Genomic DNA, 19665 nt, shown 5'->3' with positions numbered 1-19665 from the left:
TATCTATCTATCTATCTATCTACCTACCTACCTACCTACCTACCTACCTATCTATCTATCTATCTATTTATTTATTTGGACTTATATGCCGCCCTATCTCCCGAAGGACTCAGGGCAATAAAATACAATAATACAAAAGTTAAAAAGAAATTAGATTAATAGCCCCAGTAGAATAAATTAAAATTAAGTTAAAAATTAAAAACATGATTAAAATCCCTGTCAGTCTAGGCCAGCCTGATGATGTTATTTAGTAATGAATCATATGCCATGCAACATTACTCTTGAGCCCACTTCCGCCCATGGAGCGAGCTAGCAGACTAAAGAATATTATGTGGCAGCACGCGCTTGTTTCCAGATTCGGTCCACGAGGCAGCCCAAACCTTATTTCAGGGGGTCTTCAAACTCAGCCCTTTTATGACTCATGGACTTCAACTCCCAGAATTCCTCAGCCACCATGCCTGGCTGAGGAATTCTGGGAGTTGAAGTCCATGAGTCATAAAAGGGCCGAGTTTGAAGACCCCTGCGCTTATTTCGATTGGAGTTAAAATGTATTTCCCATCCTTTCCCCCAATCTCTTCTGTGTACTACTATTGGCAAAAGAGTAGTCGGGTGGTCCAATCAGGGAGGGAAACGCTTAGAAAAGGGCGGGCATTTGTGTTTGTGGGTTGATATTCCCCGCCTTCTTTGCACGGCTTTTTCCCCCCCGATTGGTCCGGCTAAACATTCTGTGTACATATTCAAGCCAATAAGACGTTGCAAGACTGTCCTTCTCCTTCCTCCAAGCGCTTTGATTTTCCTCTCCCCGCGCGGAGTGGTGGAGTTTAGCGGAGGCTGCATTTCGGGTAGGAAAGTTTTTATTTAAATACCGTCCGAACATTTTTCCTGTAATATGTGGCTGGGTGGCTGCTACAGAAGTGAGGCTGCTAGGAGGTTAAAATTAAATTTGGAATAATATTGCAAAGAAGAGATTCTTTTGAGATCTTACTTGCTGACTCCGATCGCCCGATTTCAGACGTTTGGGAGTGACCGATTGTGTTTTCTTTGGGGAATTGAGAGAAATTGCTTTTTGCACGGGGTCAGAGGAATAGATTTTTTTTTAAAAAAATGGCTTTTGCACATTCTGAGCTTAAATCTTACTGGAGACATAGATCTCCCCCCTCCTCCTTTTTTTAATGTCACATTTTACACTTTTTTGAGGATAGTACACAAAATTTGCAACATTTTTCATTTTAGTGTTATTTAGACCAGTATTTTTCAACTCTCTGACAACTCTTTAAAAAAATTCCCCAGCCAGCTAGAGAATGGCATTTAAATGTCTTACAGCTGGATAGGAACATTCTCAGATTCAGTGTTTTGTTTTTTCCCCTCAAACTTGGCAGCTTCGAGATGGTCTATGCTGCCTGGGGGAATTCTGGGAGTTGAAGACCACAGCATGCTCAGAGTTTTATCTTACTCTTGCTAGATCCTTCAACACTGGGCTTTGATCCCGAAATTATTTTCCGCAGCAGGATTTTCTGGATTGCACCTAGGTAAGAGAGTCCTGAGTGTGATTAAGAGTGATGTTAAGAGCAGCATTGGGTGGTATTTCAAGAGACGGAGAAAATTGTTCTTCTGTGCTCATTCAAGTCTACAGAATTTGAGGATTAATGAATCTGAAATTAAGATCTTCCATTATTAAAGTGTGCTCACAGATTGCTGTAGCTTCAGGTGTCCGTGGATGAGTTCTGACTGTTTGCCATAGGACAGTCAATATGTAGAGAAGTAATTAATTCTAATTGTTGAGACCCAGATTCTGGACTCTGATCCCAGAAGGCATGTAGTGATTGCACCTTGGGCCGACCTTTTTCTCTTAGCTCAGTGTTTCTCAGCTTCAGCAACTTTTAAGATGTGTGGACTTCAACTCTCAGAATTCCACATTCAGTGTGAGAATAACTTCTAAATGTCTTCCAGCTGGATAGAAACATGCTCAAATTCAGTGTTTTTTCCAGCTTGGCAGTTTCAAGATGATCATACTAGCTGAGGAATTCTGAGAGTTGAAGTTCACACATCCTGAAGTTAGCACTCAGCAACTTTATTTAGTTACTTCCAGTTCAGAAACTTATGCAGTTATAGGGAAATATGGTTGTTTTAACCATGAACTATAGCAAAACAAACTAGAGCTGGAAACAGTGGTTTGATTTTGTCTTACTTTGGTAAACCATAGTTGAAACCATTTATCCTTGTCAAACTAACAATTATGAGTAGTTTGTATTTGAAAGAAGATGCTTTTAGTTTCCTCTTCTGGAATGGTCTTGAAGACTGGAAGAAGTTGTGCTCTGTCTGAAGCTTGAACAGGCTTGTTCACATTGTACTAAACTAAAGTTTAATGTTAAACTAAACCAGGAGGATGATTGCTCTGTTAAATTTGTGGGCTGTAGCATCACTTCAGACTTTTCTAAGCAAAAAAATAACAATTGATGTCTTGATTCTGCTGGTTCCCTTCCTGATTCATGTTTTGTTTCTTTAATAAACCACATACACTCTGCTTTTTTTGTAAAAGAAAAAGGTGCCGGAACTCACACATGTCATACATCCCGCCTTGCCTACCCTACAAGGTTCCATCCAAAAAAGGTGCCGGAACTCTGTTCTGAGCGTTCTATGACAAAAAAAGCCCTGCGCATACATCTGCATTGTGCCTTCAAACAAAGTCATGGCAGCTGGAACAGCCTTGGTTTATGATGGTGAAATGATCAATCATAAGCTACTATGGAAAGAGTAAGTACAGCTTGTTGTTGTTGTTTCAGTTAAGAAGAGAATTACAGATACAGATTGTCCTTGAGTTAAAACGGTAATTTGGACCAGGATTGCCTGGGGGGGGGGAAGCCCTGGCACAGGCTGTGCAGGAGTTGGGGAAAGAGGGTGCAGTGGATGCAGGTGTGTGTGTGAATGCAGCAAGGCCCAGGGAAGGAAGGCATAACACAGTGTGCCAGAAGAAGGGGAGGAGGTAGAAGGATTCCAACTTTATACTAATAATAATAATAATAAGTTGGAAGGGACCTTGGAGGTCATCTAGTCCAACCTCCTGCTAAGGCAGGAAACCCTATACCATTTCAGACAAGTGGCTGGCCAGTCTCTTCTTAAAAACTTCCAGTGTTGGAGCATTCACCACTTCTGGAGGCAGGTTGTTCCACTGGTTAGTTGTTCTAACTGTCAGGAAGTTTCTCCTTAGTTCTAGGTTGCTTCTCTCCTTGACTAGTTTCCATCCGTTGCTTCTTGTCCTGCTTTCAGGTGCTTTGGAGAATAGCTTGGCTCCCTCTTCTTTGTGGCAGCCTGTTAGATATAAATTGAAAATGATTTGGCAGACATTGGAGATTCTGTTATAATATCCTAACCACATTAAGATACATTCCAAGATTTCTAGCAATTTCTGTTTCCTGATTTTGACAGACTAACACAATCTTGGAAACCTGTCAGAGACCTTCTCTACTTCAGTTTATACCAATTAATATGAAATTGTTTTGTGTTTCTCAGACTTTCCACTTTCCCAACATTTATGTATTTGCTGCAGTTAAAAGGTAAAGGTAAAGGTTCCCCCACACATGCGTGCTAGTCGTTTCCGACTCTAGGGGCTGGTGCTCATCTCCATTTCAAAGCCGAAGAGCCAGCGCTTGTCCAAGGACGTATTCATGGTCATGTGGCCGGCATGACTAGACGCCAAAGGTGCACGGAACGCTGTTACCTTCCCACCGTAGTGGTCCCTATTTTTCTACTTGCATTTTTACGTGCTTTCGAACTGCTAGGTTGGCAGAAGCTGGGACGAGTAACAGGTGCTCACTCTGTTACGTGGCACTCGGGATTCGACCCACCAAACTGCCGATCTTCTGATCGACAAGCTCAGCGTCCTAACCCACTGAGCCACCGCGTCCCTTATTTGCTGCAGTTACATGAACATAAAAGAAAAGAATGGAACCTTTTGCATTCTTTTAAAGCATTTGAGACAAAATAATGGGAGAAAGTGGAATTTATGCTATTTTTGTTGGTTAAGTGTATGTGGTGATTTGAACACAGCCTATTTCCTCTGCATTTAAATAAGAGGCCCTGAGAAGCATTGACTGCCTGTCCTTGAAAAAAATAATAATAAAAAAATTCCTTAACTTGGGCTACAAGGACCCAGTCATGGTTTTACTTGGCAGGAATGCAGAAGGGACTTGTCACTGCCTCCTCCTGAGTTCTTTTTTTGACATCTCAGCTTAGCTTACGATTTCCTGGTGTTTGTCCTATCCAAATACAAACTAGATCATGTTTTTTTTCCTTAGCCTTGTAAATATCACTTTCTGAAGTAACATGGATAGGGGAAGTGAAGAATACCTAAGCTGAGGTCCTGCCACTCAGGTTTCTTCTGGGCGAGGGACACAATGATGCCTTTTCTGCTGTTAGACAAAGAATAATGTTTGATTCTGTTGGACAGAACTTAGACAGTTCTGAGACTTTTTCTCCAATAATAATTTTTAGGCACATTGATCAGTTAGCTATCAATTCCAGAGTTCCAGATTATTAGTGCATCTCACTGTGGTCCCCTCAGCTGTGTTCCAGGAAAGATGTAATAATGTACCTGTGGTTCTGAGGAAATGGAGACTTTCTCACCAGTGGTGGGATTCAAATATGTGAACAGCCGGTTCTCTGTGTGGATGCTGCTTCCGGAAGTCCATTCTGGGCCTGGGCAACAAAAAATTAGCTACCAGTTCTGCGGAACTGGTGCGAACTGCCTGAATCCCACCACTGCTTTCTAACATTTTTTTCTTTATCTATGCCAGGATCTAAAGACTGAAATTCTTTTTATAAATAGACTCGGTAAATCAGATCTCTCTTTCTTGATTTTTCTGCTAGCTAATAAAGATTCTATGCTGCAGCCTATAAGATTAGATCAAAGGGCAATATGGGAACATTATTGATTATAATCTGCTCTTGTTTTTTTGCTGATTGGTGTGGTTTCATGATTTATGTTTATTGCACCATCATAAAATTTTATTTGTTCAGCAACTATTGATAAGATTTTCTTGTGCTCTGTTTATGATGCATGTTATTGATGTACACACTCCTACTAAATATGCTTGTTCATTTTATGCTGTTTTTTGCTTCTCATCAACATTAACAAAGGAATTCTTAATTCCAACCAGATCTGACCCTGCTTAGCTTTCTTCAAGGTCAATTAGGTGCTGCCACCTAGTGTGATATCCTGTTGTTACAAGGACATTTGATCCTTATACAGTATGATGTTGACTTCCTTCCCTACAACCTGGAATTTTCTGCTCACCCAAATAAGTACTGGTACCTTGCTCCCTGCTTAGCTTTTTTTTTCTTTTTTTTGAGATCAGCCAGGCTGTCTAGATGATGCTAATATGCTGTGATGCAAGTACAGATTTTTTACATGCATGAAATGTACTAATGAGCAATAACGCTGTTTTCATTTATTCAATTTCTATAACTGCCCATATTAGTCAGTGGAGCATCATGATCAGAAACCTGCATCTTTTGCATGCTTGTGCATTGTTGCTGCATGTGCAAAAGGAGAGAGGCTTTGATGTTGATACATACAGCCTTGCTGTGGATATTACCGCATGCTTCAAAAAAGAAAATCTGGTCTTGATCTTGCCTTAGTCCATTGCAACCTCGGCTTTAAGATGTGTTGATATCATGGCTGGGGAATTCTGGGAGTTGAAGTCCACACATCTTCAGCTTGACAGGATTGAGGAACACTGGTCCATTGTTATCACAGAATCAGAGTTGGAAGGGACCTTGGAGGTCATTTAGTCCAATCCCCTGTCTAAGGAAGGAGTATCACGACAGATTTAATTGCCTTGCTCTTAACCAAAATAGAACTCTTAATGGGGGGCTCTTTTGCATCATTCAAACCCCCAGTTTTAAAGGGTTTTAGTTAATATCTGAGGTATTTCATTATCAGTACTGCAGTAAAGAACACATTCCTTCCTTTGCCAGTTTTTTTCTTTCTGGTAATGAAAAAAAAAATATCTTTCTTAGCTGCAACATAGATTTGTAATAATTTCATTGGGAACTTAAATCTTGGTCTCATTTTTAGCCCAAACTGTGATGTGGAGGTTCCTGAACGGCTTTCTTCCTGCTATGGCCGCCTTCAGCACTATAACCTGATTGAAAGATGCATTTCTGTCTCTGCCAGAGAAGGAACTGAGAGTGAAATCATGCTGATTCACAGGTACGCTCCTAGGGCAGCATCCCTCCACCTCAGCCAGTGTTGGAGAAATTATGAGGGGAAAATTCAGCGCCATGTTTCTTTTACACTTAACGGATATAATTTGTTTTCATAAAGTTCAAGACAAGTCCTAAACCCCCTAGAAAATAAATGGTCATTTGCACTGAAAAATACCCCAAATGTTCCACCCCAAATCTGGTAACAAAATAGCCTATGTTAAATGATACAGTTTTTAGTGCCCATGGCATCGTGTATATACAGGTAGTCAGGTACTGCCATAATGGAGCCTGCCCAATTTACAGCCCTTTTTGCCGCAGTCTTTAAGTAAACCAATGGTTCGCTATATGAGGGGTTTTGCCAAAAAGCAGAAGTGCTGGGCTTTGGCAAAAAGCTTGAAAAACTGCTCACGTGACTTTGAGATGCTGCAATCAACTGTGAATGCAGCCATGTTGCCAGGCACCCAAAAATTGTTCACATAAACTTTGAATTCAGATTGTAAGTCTCCTTTTTTCAAATTGGTCATCACTTTAAATGATTGCTAAGTGACTGGTTTAGCAGTTCACTGGATGGCCAAGAGATAAAATGACAAATGGGCTATTGGCTCAAATGTTGCCTGTAAAAACATTGCAAAGAGTTTTTTGCAGTCTTTCCGCCGGAGCTCCGGTTTCTCATTGGAAAAAAACTCCTTGGAAGAGGGAAAACATAAATAACTTATTTCTTTATCTCTCAGCATCTTCATTGCCAGCGTGCATAATTACTACAGAAAGCAACAATATCACAATTGAACCACGGTTTAAACACCGTGTGCATCTGTGTTGAGTTGGACCTTATGTACTAAGACTAAGAATTCGTCATATGGGTCACTGAGCTCATTATTCTGATAACTAGAAAAGTTCATTTGCTGGGCAAGCTGCAAAGAGATAACTTCCATTCAGAAGTAGATTCTGCTGAGATCCTAGAAGGAGTGCAGAATAGACCAACACAATGATATCAGGTCTGGAGGCTAAACCATATGATGAACAATTGAGGGAACTAGATATGTCTGGTCTAACAATGATATGATAGCAGTATTCCAGTACTTGAGGGGCTGTCAAAGAGGGAGTCAATTTATTCTCCAAAGTACCCGAGGTCAGGAAATTCATTAAAGAGAAATCCAACCAAGAACTAAGGCAAAATTTCCTTGACAGTGAAAACAATCAGTGGCACAGCTTGCCTCTGGAGGTTGTGGGTGCTCCATCATTGGAGTTTTCAAGAAGAGACTGGACACTATTTGTCTAGAATGATATGGGATCTCCTGCCATGGGCAAGGGGTTGAACTAGATACTAGAAGACTTCCAAGGTCCCTTCCAACCCTGTTATTCTAAGTTCTTCAGCTAACCTTGATTTCTGAATATTTAAATTACCCTTCCAATGAGTTTTCTCTTGGCTTTTAGGATCTCTCCCTGTTTCCCTTAGCGATGGCACCAGGCCATCTTCCCATCTCTAACTGCTCCCAACTTTTCCACTTTCCACAGTTTCTTAGCATCAGCACTGATGTAAATATAATTACACACTCAGATTAATCCACAAAAAATGGAAAAAGGGAATATTTGTTATAATAGAAAGGGGGATGGGTTCAAGGCTGGCATTCATTCTCTGTCTCTTAATCTTGAGAGATTTATTGTTGCCCTGAACTGAGCCATAGTAAGAAATGAAGCACCAGTAAGAAATGTTCTTTTGGATTACTAAGTTCAATGCCTCCTAGACTTAGTGTTCTAAACTTTAAAAAATCCATCCCAATGGTTTTGCATTTTACATGGCTGTTCCTGAAAAGAAAAATGGTCCCAATATAGTTTTGGCCTAGGGGCAAAATCAATAATCAGCCCAGTTTATATACATATTGGTTTAGCATTTTGTCTGAGATCTCAGTTGGCTTTCCATAGATGGCTGTCCTGTCACTTTATCTGCAACCAGATTCCTGATTACCAGAGTAATAGAGACAGCAGCATTTGAAACTGGCTCACACCCTATGTTGTCTCAATGGGTGACAGTGTGTTTCTTTTTCTTTTTCTTTTCCAGTATGGATTATGTGGAAATTGTGAAGAACACTGAGAAAATGGAAGAAGAAGCGCTCCAAAAAGTCTCTGCTGAATATGATGCTGTTTACTTTCATCCAGTATGGAGCGTAATCAGGAATTCTTCCTAGATACAATATTCCGTAACGATAAACCTTTTTCTCCAAATCCTGCTGTCCACTCAGTGTTGTGGGGCTGCTGTTCTTCAAAATTAAAGCATATTGTTCTTAACTCATGAATATTTCTAAAGGATCCAAGGACACCTTGCAGGGGATGGATCTCGCAAGGATCACATGGTTGCAGCTTTTGTTTTGACTTTTTAGTCTCCCTATGGAAGGCCTGAAAAGGATCTATTGCTTTTGCTACCGCCACTAAACCCTTTCCTGATTTAGAGATGCTTTTCTTTTTTCTCTATTTCTTAAAACCTCTACCCAAAATTATGTAACTAGAATAAGATCTTAACACCACAGTCATTTTGTTAATGTTGGAAGAAGGAACCAAATTTAGCCCTGTTAAATAACTTAAAATGGGTTTCCAATGGCCACCCTTAACTTTAAAATGTTTCTACAGGCTCACAGCTCTTACCTTCCCTGGAACTAAATATATGTTCATAAACCTATCCCTCTGACAGGTGGAGGTTTTCTTATGGCTAAGATTCTAAGCTTCCTCTAGACCAGGGGTAGACAACCTTGGCTCTTTTGTGACTCGTGGACTTCAACTCCCAGAATTCCTGAGCCAGCACGGCTCAGCTTGGAAACCTCTCCCTTTCCCCTCAGCATGGCTGGCTCAGGAATTCTGGGAGTTGAAGTCCACGAGTCATAAAAGAGCCAAGGTTGCCTACCCCTGCTCTAGAGCTATCCTTCCACCTCCCCAAATTCTTGTTTTCTTAGTTCTCCTATTGCTGGGAATATAAAGTGGGAGGTGGTGACTGCTGAGTGCTTCTTTGGATTACAGTTGTAATACCCAATGCCTGAATGAGTGGGGAAATTCAGTGTTGTAGAGTGCCAAGCTGTTCCCATCTCTCCAGCCTTCATTCATTCTTCTTGGAAAATGCAGTAGAGTCTTTGAATCATGAACTTGTTCTGTTCTTCAGACAACATATCGTTGTGCCAAACTGGCTGTGGGAGCAACACTGCAACTGGTAGATGCTGTGATGTCGGGAAAGACCCGTAATGGCTTGGCTCTAGTAAGGTAACCAAATTGAAATATTCTCTAGGTAAATGTTCTTTGGTACAATTTATGGTTAATTGACTCAATCATGCTTGTTTGCAGGCCTCCAGGTCATCATAGTCAAAAAAGTGCAGCCAATGGATTTTGTATCTTCAATAATGTTGCTATTGCAGCAAAATATGCTCAAAGAAAATACGGCCTGCAAAGGTGGAGTATATCTATTTAAAGTCACAAATTCTTGAAGATCTTACCTTTTAATGAACGTTGTGGTTGGTTCATGCAGAATCCTCATTGTTGACTGGGATGTGCATCATGGACAAGGAATTCAATACGCATTTGATGATGACCCAAGGTTTGTCAATCGCTTGTTCTTAGAGATGTTGCAACAAACTCAAAAACTGCATGAGTTTCAAAATGTTTACCAATGAACTTCAGTAGCAAACAGCAGGCCTTAAGATATTTTGATAGCTTGCACTACACAATTATGTCCTGTTGTTTTGGTTTTTAGGCAAATTGAATTAATTTTGCTATAACCTATCTTTTATTGTCTGTTTTTATAACATGGCTGTAAAACTCCCTTCGGTGTTGAACTAAAGTGATAGATGAGGTCTAATCCAAAGATAAATAAAGATGAAAACAACTGATTAAAAGTATACTTACCATTGTCAGGTACATTTACAAATTGGTTGGCACTCATACCAACACCCACATTTTTGCGGGAAGCTTAAGTTCAGCAGCATCTTAAAAACTATAACTACAAAATTAAGCTCTTTGAGAACACCCTGTATTTAGATCAGTTTACAGAAAACTAGATAGTAAAAATTCATAGATTTCAGGCTTAATTCAGCTGTTCTCTCCTGAAATAAGCACTGCTGCTTCTTTGCTTGTTCGGTGTTAGCAGCAACTTCATTAAATAGTACTTTGTTCTTGTTAGTATTCTCTATTTTTCCTGGCATCGGTTCGAACACCAGAAATTTTGGCCTTGGCTCAGTGAATCTAATTATGATGCGGTTGGTCAGGGGAAGGGAAGAGGATTCACCATAAATGTTCCTTGGAATCAGGTAAATATTGTTTAATAGCACCATAATACAAATAGATGTTAAGCTCTAGCAATCATGCATTTGATGCATTTTGTTTTTAATTCCCTACACATACCTTGCGTACATATTTGCGTCAGCTGAGAACTCATTTTGTAATTAGAATAGATTTGTATTCTTGTATACAGCAGAGGAATTATGCACAAGGAAGCATGATTTCTGATGGAGTACTGTAATTTTTATTTGTAGCAAGGACTTTTAAGAAAAATAACAAAGTTTTATCATTTTGGAAATATTAATGAGGGTTGCATTTGGGGCAAAAAAAAGTAAAATGCAGACTTTATATTGTCAACTGGAACCTAGCACAAATTTTAAAATGTCCATATAATTTTCCTTCCTGGGGATTTAGAAAACTGTTTGCTAAATACAATTTAGAATTTGTTGGAGAAGCACAATGCTCTCCAGAGATGATTTCCACTAAGATATTTGTGGCCTAACAGGCCTATATATAATGGCAGTTTGGGGTTCTTTGTTTTCTGTTTTAAAAGAATTGATATTTTATATTATGCTTGGCTTTGCAGGTTGGAATGGGAAATTCAGATTATTTGGCTGCATTTCTTCATGTTTTGCTTCCAATAGCTTTTGAGGTAACTTTTGAATTCTGGACCCTTCCCCCCCCCCAATTGCAGATGCTATTTAAAAGTAGAGTACAATAGTAAAATACTTTTGTGTACTATCAGAAATAATCTTCAGCTATTTAAAAGCAACAGTTTCTTTTTTAAAAAAATATGCTTAGGATTATCTACAGGAAGAAGGATCCAAAACCAAGACAGCAGCTGTACCACACTCCTGATTTTTTTGCTTCTGTTGGGAGCTCCCCAGTTTGTTGTTTTGCTGCAATTATCTCTGCATAACATGAGCTGCTAGTTGTTTGGATATTTTTTTTAGAAAAAAGAGACTATGAGCCCCTTCACAAATGAATGTTGTTGTACAATTGTGTGACAGAGCCAATTCTCTGACATCTCTGTAATGGTGTGAAAGGAATAGCTCCAGAGATACTACAGACAGTCGTTGACTTACAATCACAACCTTTAAGGAAGGAGGTTGTTCAGTGAGTTACACCTCATTTTTTATGTCCTGTTTTGCAAGGGCTGTTAAGTGAATCACATAATTGTTAAGCAAATACTGCTTCCCCATCGACTTCGCTTGTCAGTGGCAGGCTGAGCGCATTGAAAAAAGCGATCACATGACCCCAGGATACTGCAACTGTTGTAAATGCATGCTGGTTGCCAAATTTTGATCACATGACCATGGGGATGCTGCAATGGTCGTAGGGACATAAATTACAGTGAAAATTTTTCACTGTAACTTCAGTCACTAAATGAATGGTTGTAACTCAAGGATTGCCTGTAATGAGGATGCCCTTGATCTGTACTTTTCCCTCTCTTTTTGAGATCCATGGTTTTAAAATGAATGGAAAACCTATCAGCTCAAACTGATTGGATTGGGACTGAATTGGGAAAGAAACAAATGAGTAAGGGATTAAGAATGACAATGTGAGGTCTGAAAGACAGTTTTGGTTCTCCATATCCTACATTGGTCAACTGGAAGGAGTATCAGCATGCAAGTTCTTCCTAGCAAAAAAGCAGCAATGCAGGGAATCCTTGTTGGTTGCTTTTAGTCACCGTTTTTCAACTGTCTGGGGAATTCTGGGAATTCTGCAAATTTTAACGTAGCTGAGGTTGAGGAGCACTGCTCAAAGATTTTATGAAAAGTTGGAAAGGGAACAGTAGATCAAAGATCAAATCTTGGATTAATTTAAGAAAGTAGGTGGCTGGACGTGCCCTGAAAGGCTTGTTGGAGAATTGGAGAACCTGTGACCTTCCAGGTCTTGATGGACTATAACTCACAGCATCTTTATACTGTACACATTATTCTGCAGTATAAACTCTGTTGATTTTTTTTCCTACTGTAGTTTGATCCAGAACTTGTTTTGATTTCTGCTGGATATGATTCTGGAATAGGTGATCCAGAGGTAAGCTCTTTTCTAGATACTGTTTTTCCTTTCTCTTTTTTCATGAAAACAGGCAATGTTTTTTTTAAAAAAATCTTTATTTCTCTTTGTTTTGTTTTTAGGGGCAGATGAAAGCAACTCCAGAATGCTTTTCCCATCTTACTCATTTTCTAATGAATTTAGCTAAAGGAAAGTTGTGTGCAGTTTTAGAGGTATGGATTTTATTAAAATTTGATTTTCAGTTTAATAAATACTATCAACTTCTTGAGGTAATTACTGTTCAGATTTTTCTAGGATTATGAATATTCACATATTGACACAAATCTCAGATGCCCACTGGTCTATAAATACAGGTAGTCCTTGACTTATGACATATTGCTTAGCAACCATTCAAAGTTCCAATGGACCTACCTGAGGGGTACTTATAACCTGAAGTTGAAGTTCCAATGGCCTCCCTTCCCACTCGTCAGGTGACCTCACTTTGGGTACTTGTCAACCAGGCCATACAGGCCATTCCAGAGATCACAAAAACGTGTGAGGTTTTGAAATATTGAGATAATGCTATTATATCTTGCAGTTAAATCTTTCTTTATGAAATGAGTTTTTCTTATTTTGGGGTACTTTTTTCCTAATATTTTTTATTTATCTCCAAAGTTAGAATACAAAATCAGAAAAAGGGAAAAACAACAACAATAAAGACAAACAGTGCATCAAACAGAATATCAAACATACGTATAAAATATCCTCTCTCACTGAATACTGATAAATATGCTTCAGCAATAAAATTATTCACCCTCCCCCTTGGAAAGCAATTTATAACTTTATATTTGCAAAATTAGTATACAGTATAACTTTAAAAATATTACAAGTATAGAAATTATTAATCAACCAATTTATTTATTTTATATATTTTATTTTTATTCTTTACACACATATGTTAATTTTCCAAACAACATGCGAACTGTGTTCATGATTCATTAATACATATACAAATTTCACTCTTTGGTTCTTTTTTCCAACCATTTCTATCTATTATATATAAGAAAGCAATTAACAAGTAATTCTGACACAAAACTAAACTTTAAAGCTCTCTGTTAACAATCTGTTGTTGTTTTTAACTCACAGAAAGTCCACAAGCATCTTCTAATCTCCCATAAATGCATGCAACCATTGTCTCTGAACCTTCTAGGATCAAATACCATAGATTGATTTTTAATAGGAAAACAATTCCTTCCAGTTTATCATCTTTACCCGGGACACTGCAAACAAATACTTCATTCAATTTTGGTCATCATGATGTAGAAAAGATGTTGAGATTCTAGAAAGAATACAGAGAAGAGCAACAAAGATGATTAGGACTGGAAGCTAAAACATATAAGGAACGGTTGCTGGAATTGGGTATGTCTAGTTTAATGAAGAGAAGGATTAGGGGTGACATGATAACAGTCTTCCAATATCTCAGGGGCTTCCCCAAAGAAGAGGAAGTCAAGCTATTTTCCAAAGCGCCCAAAGGCAGGACAAGAAGCAATGGATGGAAACTAACCAAAAGAGAGAAGCAACCTAGAACTAAGGAGAAATTTCCTGACAGAACAATTAACCAGTGGAACAACCTGCCTCCAGAAGCTGTGAATGCTCCAACACTGGAAGTTTTTAAGAAGAGACTGGACAGCCATTTGTCTGAAATGATACAGGGTTTCCTGCCTGAGCAGGGGGTTGGACTAGGTGACCTCCAAGGTCCCTTCCAACTTTTTATTATTATTATTATTATTATTATTATTATTATTATTATTATTATTATTGTTATTATTGTTATTATTGTTATTATTGTTATTATTTACTTTTCTTTAAAATTATAAATGGGACCTGTCCAAACAATTGCTTCTCACGCCTCAAAAATGTAGGTCTTTATTGAAAATATTTCCATAACACTTGTTGTTCAGTAAATTTTCCAACAAATTGGAATGCAATGTCTCTTGGAAGCTGTCTTCTGTTGCATGTAGTAATAGGTAACATTCAAAATCCTTATTGTTATTTTGATTTTAATGTAGTCCAGATCTCCGTTATAGTCAAGCTTTCACAGCAGGGTGCAAAGTTTCTTTCTCAGGACAAAGAAAGTAAATGTTCCAGAGCAAAATAACCATAGAAGAAGCCTAAATAAGAATTCCCACAGCAGAGAATAAATGAAAAAGAAATAAAGGGGGAAAGTTCCCATCTTTTTAAGATTAAAAAATCCAAGGACATATCCAAAAATAAAATGTTCTTTTAAAAAAAGCTAGTAAAATACAATATCTGATGTAAGTCAAATCAAGTCACTTTTACTATGAAGAGGAAAACCCTCATAGTATAATGAAGAAAGTTCACGTTTGTAAACCAACAAGGGAGTGTAAGGCACATCAGCATTCAGCCAGGCTATTAACAATTATACTTCAAAGCTTCAAAAAGTGATACTAAAAACAGGTACATCTAAAAAAATACAGTGACAGGAAAACATGGAGACCCTATCCTCTGGCTGCTCTTAACTGGACTGGAATTTCTGTCGATAAGCAATGGCAATCATAAAACAAGTTGTCACATGACTCTGTTGCTTAGCAATTGCAGTTCTGGCACTTCTGGTTGCCATTGTTAAACAAATCCTGCGCCATTCTTAAGCCCAATGTTATGTGGTTGCCATTTGCCAACCTGCTGCCAGCTTCCCCATTGACTTTGTTTGTAGAAAGCCAGCAGTGAAGATTGCAAATTGTGATCATATAACTGCAGGAGGCTGTGCCGATCCCTAATTTCCTGAATCATGACCATGTGACTGCATGTCTCAAAGGTACTTTTTCAAGAGGCAACTAACTGGACTTTCCTGTTTTTCTTTGAAGACATTTTGCTTCTCATCCAAGAAGCTTCTTCAGCTCTGACTGGACGGTGAGGAATGGAAGGATTTATATTTTATAAATCCTTCCATTCCCCACCATCCAGTCAGAGCTGAAGAAGCTTCCTGGATGAGAAGCAAAAGTCCTCAAAGAAAATGAAGGAAGTCCAGTTGTCTCTTGAAAAAGCCCCTTTGGGACAACCATGACCTGGATGACTGAGAATCTCCATAGACATGTGACTGCATGAATGCTATGACAGCTGGAACATTGAACACTGGTTGTAAGTATCATTTGTTGAGTGCCATCATTAATTTGAACCATCACTGAACAAGTGGTCCTTAAGTGAAGGCCACCAGTATTTCCAATAGGTGATTGCACAGGTGCTTGGAGACCAGCATACGCTGGTGCCTTATGTATACCACTTGTTTTATTTTCTAATAATTCAACATTTGGATGTTGTTGTTTGCTTAATCTTTGCTTGGTATTTCATATGCTCCTTTATATTTTAAAACCATTTGTTGTTTTTATTTAGGGTGGATATCACTTAAGGTCACTCTCTGAATCAGTCTGCATGACTCTAAAAGCTTTGTTTGGAGATCCTTTACCTCCTTTGTCTGGTGAAATGATGCCATGTTTAAGGTACATACATGACTATGTCCATGTGTAATAATAACCATATAATAATCAGAAAGATAGATCTGTATTGACAAGTCATTATAAGGACAAAAGGCCAGTTCTAAACAAGACTGGGTGGGACAGTCTTACACTATTATTTCCAGTAAGGGGTTAGCAAAAAAGCCAAAATGGTGGTCATGCAATTGAAACCACTATCTGAACTTTTTTTTATTCCTTTTAGGCATGTCTGTACAAAGGATTCATCTATTTAGATCTTTTGAGTCAGGCAACAGTGCAAACACGAGCATGTACCTAGGTCCCAACCAGCACGCTTTAAACTTTCAGTGACAAAGACAGAAGCTTATATAAAACCCAAGTGTTACCCTAAAGAACGGGAACGTCTAGTGACCTTCACACTCTCTCTTGATAAATGGCCAAAAACGTAGGCAGTATTTGATGAGACCTCTGAAACTGGTGCAGGAGGCATCGATCCACAAGGGATTTAATTTTGCAGTGGATTACACCTCACTGTTTGGAGGTTTACTTAAAAAAGTAAAGGTTTCCCTGTCCAGTCGTGTCCGACTCTAGGGTGCAGTGCTGATCTCTGCTTCTTGGCTAAGGGAGCCAATGTTGTCCAAAGACATTTTCCATGGTCATGTGGCTAGCACGGCTATACTCCAAAAGCGCACAGTACACTGTTACCTTCTGCTGTTACCTGATAGTCGCATTTCCATGCTTTTGAACTGCTAGTTGGGCAGAAGGTGGGGCAGGAATTAAACCAAAAGTGTAGAATTACCATTCTTCTATGCCAATACTTCGAGTGCCTCTGTAGGTTTGCTTAATTGCCTACAGATATGCCAGTCTGTACATCCAAAAGAATCCCCAGTGCTTATATGAAACAAAGAATTTTTTCAACAATATAGGTAGATTTGAGCTTTTTTTTAAAAAAAAAGTCTAAATATTAGAAAAACACGGGAATTACAAAGAATGGTAGAAAAATTCCATATACTGCCAGATGGGATATTGAATATTGATATACCTAGGTTATTATGCTTTAATAATTTTATTTCATACAAGTTTATTTTATATACCCTGGCCTCGGGTTTTTTTGTGGCATATAACACACGCACAGATTCTTAGTATTGACAAATATATAGATTAAAACATATTTTTAAAGAGGATGTGTATCCCGTTTGATCTTTTTCAGTGCAAGGGAATCAATTCAGAATGTGAGAGCTGCACATAAGCCATATTGGAAGTGTTTGATATACGAAGGTAATGGCAGAAATCACCTTTTTTTCTGATATACTGATGCAGATCATGGAAAAAGTATTAAAATATTTCTGGATCTAGTTTACTGTCTGTCTTTTTCATAATTCACAGAAATCTTATCAAGTTTAAATATTCCAAAGCAAATCCTAAATAGGTTATCAAATTCCTATGCCATTTTAGAAGCAGTGTTAGAAACTTTGGCTAGATTTTAGCATCACTAGGTGATAAAAGTCATATAAATTGGCAATATATTGACTTAATTTATTCTCAAATTGTTAATTTAGTCAGTATAAATTAACAACTTGTCCTCAGTTATTTTTTCTTCTTTTTGAATTGTCAAATGAAAGAGTGAAGATATAAAGGATGTCAATGGCAAATTTACAATGGATAATTACGACAATATACTTGGTTGAAATAACTGGAGTTAAATTAATTTAAAAGAATATGAACTTAAGACTGTGTGCACTTAAAAATATCAACTAAAAGAAGTTTTTTGGGATGTGGGAGCATAAGCACAATGAGTTGCAATAAGGACATGATGCTTTAATAAGTCGATTCATTAATGGACCTACATCTTTTACCTTCTTGTAGCAGTTGGGAAAATCACAGCTGCTTTAATTATGTACTGTGCTCCCTCAACTCTGATACATTTTTTCCAACTCATTTTTAAAGTAGGCACAACCCATTTATCTGACTTGCAGATAACAGTATATAGCTCCAACAATAAGAGGATTGTTAAATGTTATACACTAGGCAACAACAATATCAAACTATCTATTTTTTATTGTTTTCTACTAAAAACAATAATGTTCAGATTTTGAACTAAATGAACCATTTCTGAGCTAAACGCTTCCCCCCCCCAAAAAAATCTGGTCAGAGATTTGAAAAGTGGCAATACCCAGACCCCAAGTATAACTAGCATAAACAACTTTCCGTAACTTTGCTAGAATTTGGAGAGTTGTAATCTGGAGAGTTGAGATCTGGAGGCTGCTGGCTTGAGGAAAACAAGCATAATTTGTCTTCACTATAAAGACAGGCTGTGTTCTGTTGTTGTTCCCAGATGTAAATCCAGTGCAAGATCTCAGTACCTGTCAAGCAGAGGAAGCTGAGCTTACACAGACCAATGTGGAACTCCTAAGTTCTCAAGAAGTCGGAAAGGGTGATATCAATGAAGTCATCAAAACAGATAGGTTTTTGGAGATGCATATGAAAAGTATTTTGTTTTTGAAACCCCTTATTAAAACAGCAGCAGCTATTGATGAGAGTGATACACATCTGCTCCCACCAACTGTTCACATTCCAAAAGGACTGGATGTGAAAGAGTTCAAAGCAACTCTCAGGTTAGCTATATTGGTCACCAGCTCAAAATAATGTGTATCATGGTACAACCAATATTTAGTATTCAGCTTTCAATGAAAAAGAATGCCCAGCCTCTCCAGTTCAAAGGATTGGTAGCCAAAGCGTGTCTGTGTAAAATACAGGTAGTCCCCAACTTACAAAAGTTCATTGAGTTACTGTTCAAAGTTACAGTGACACTGAAAAAAGTGACTTATGACCATTTTTCACACGTGAGACATTTGTAGCATCCTCATGGTCATGGGTTCAAAATTCGGATGCATGCAACTGGTTCATATTTATGACGGTCAGAGTGTCCAGGGGTTGTGTGATCAGCTTTTGACTCCTTCTGACAAGCAAAGTCAATGGGGAAGCCAGATTCACTTAACAACGTTATTAAGTTAACAAGTGCAATGATTCACTTAACAACTGTGGCAAGAAAGATCATAAAAAGAGGCAAAACTCCCTTAACAAATGTTTCACTTAGCAACATACATTTTGGGCTCAATTGTGGTCATACGTCGAGGACTACCTGTAGAAGTTCAAGTAGAAGTGGCCTGTGATTATTTGTTTATTTTGCAAAATTATATATCTGCCCAACTCACACTGAGGTGTTTCCGGGCGTCTTATAACATTTAAAAATCCCCCATATAAAAAAAAACCTCACCCTGCCTCACAGTAATACTCTGTTTATCCCAGAATTCCAAAGTCCTTCTTTATATCTTGCAAGAAGGAATTGCTATGGGATAATTAATGTTGCAATTAACAGAAAATCCTTCTGAATAATAGGGACATCATTTTTAGTGTACAGTACACAGAGTTATTTATAATCTGGGTGACTTTTATATATCCACTAAAAAGTCATAAATTCAAACCTCCGTATGTTGTTCAAGCAGTACAATTGTTCCAAATGTTCCATGGTATAACCATCATTCAAATATATGTATTTCACAGTGCATTTGATGTGAAATATATGAAAGAAGAGGCTCTGAGCTCACTCTTGAACATGCTGGCTGTCCTTAACAAAATCATTAAAAAGGAGGTAATGTCATTTGGCAAAACTGAGTTGATTTGATATGACATATTTTCTTCCAGTTGGTTT

At 38.3% G+C, this 19665-nt stretch overlaps 1 protein-coding gene across 2 annotated transcripts in view; it reads left to right on the top strand.

Moving 5' to 3' along the window:
• The first annotated feature begins 741 nt into the window (after positions 1-741).
• Positions 742-19665, top strand: part of HDAC10 (histone deacetylase 10) — a 28637-nt gene continuing 9713 nt past the window's right edge. For both annotated transcript variants that reach the window (XM_083365436.1, XM_083365437.1), the window contains exons 1-16: positions 742-842; positions 1380-1529; positions 2540-2754; positions 6077-6211; positions 8267-8363; positions 9356-9453; positions 9535-9639; positions 9716-9784; positions 10367-10493; positions 11051-11116; positions 12445-12504; positions 12606-12695; positions 15874-15980; positions 17164-17231; positions 18289-18568; positions 19518-19605. In XM_083365436.1, the coding sequence (XP_083221562.1) occupies positions 2690-2754; positions 6077-6211; positions 8267-8363; positions 9356-9453; positions 9535-9639; positions 9716-9784; positions 10367-10493; positions 11051-11116; positions 12445-12504; positions 12606-12695; positions 15874-15980; positions 17164-17231; positions 18289-18568; positions 19518-19605 (1455 nt within the window). In that variant the 5' untranslated portion in view covers positions 742-842; positions 1380-1529; positions 2540-2689. The remainder of the gene's footprint in view (positions 843-1379; positions 1530-2539; positions 2755-6076; positions 6212-8266; positions 8364-9355; positions 9454-9534; positions 9640-9715; positions 9785-10366; positions 10494-11050; positions 11117-12444; positions 12505-12605; positions 12696-15873; positions 15981-17163; positions 17232-18288; positions 18569-19517; positions 19606-19665) is intronic.

The sequence above is a fragment of the Vipera ursinii genome, assembly GCF_947247035.1.
Source record: "Vipera ursinii genome assembly, chromosome: 6".
Lineage (NCBI taxonomy): Eukaryota > Metazoa > Chordata > Lepidosauria > Squamata > Viperidae > Vipera > Vipera ursinii.
This window is presented reverse-complemented; position numbering and strand designations above follow the sequence as displayed.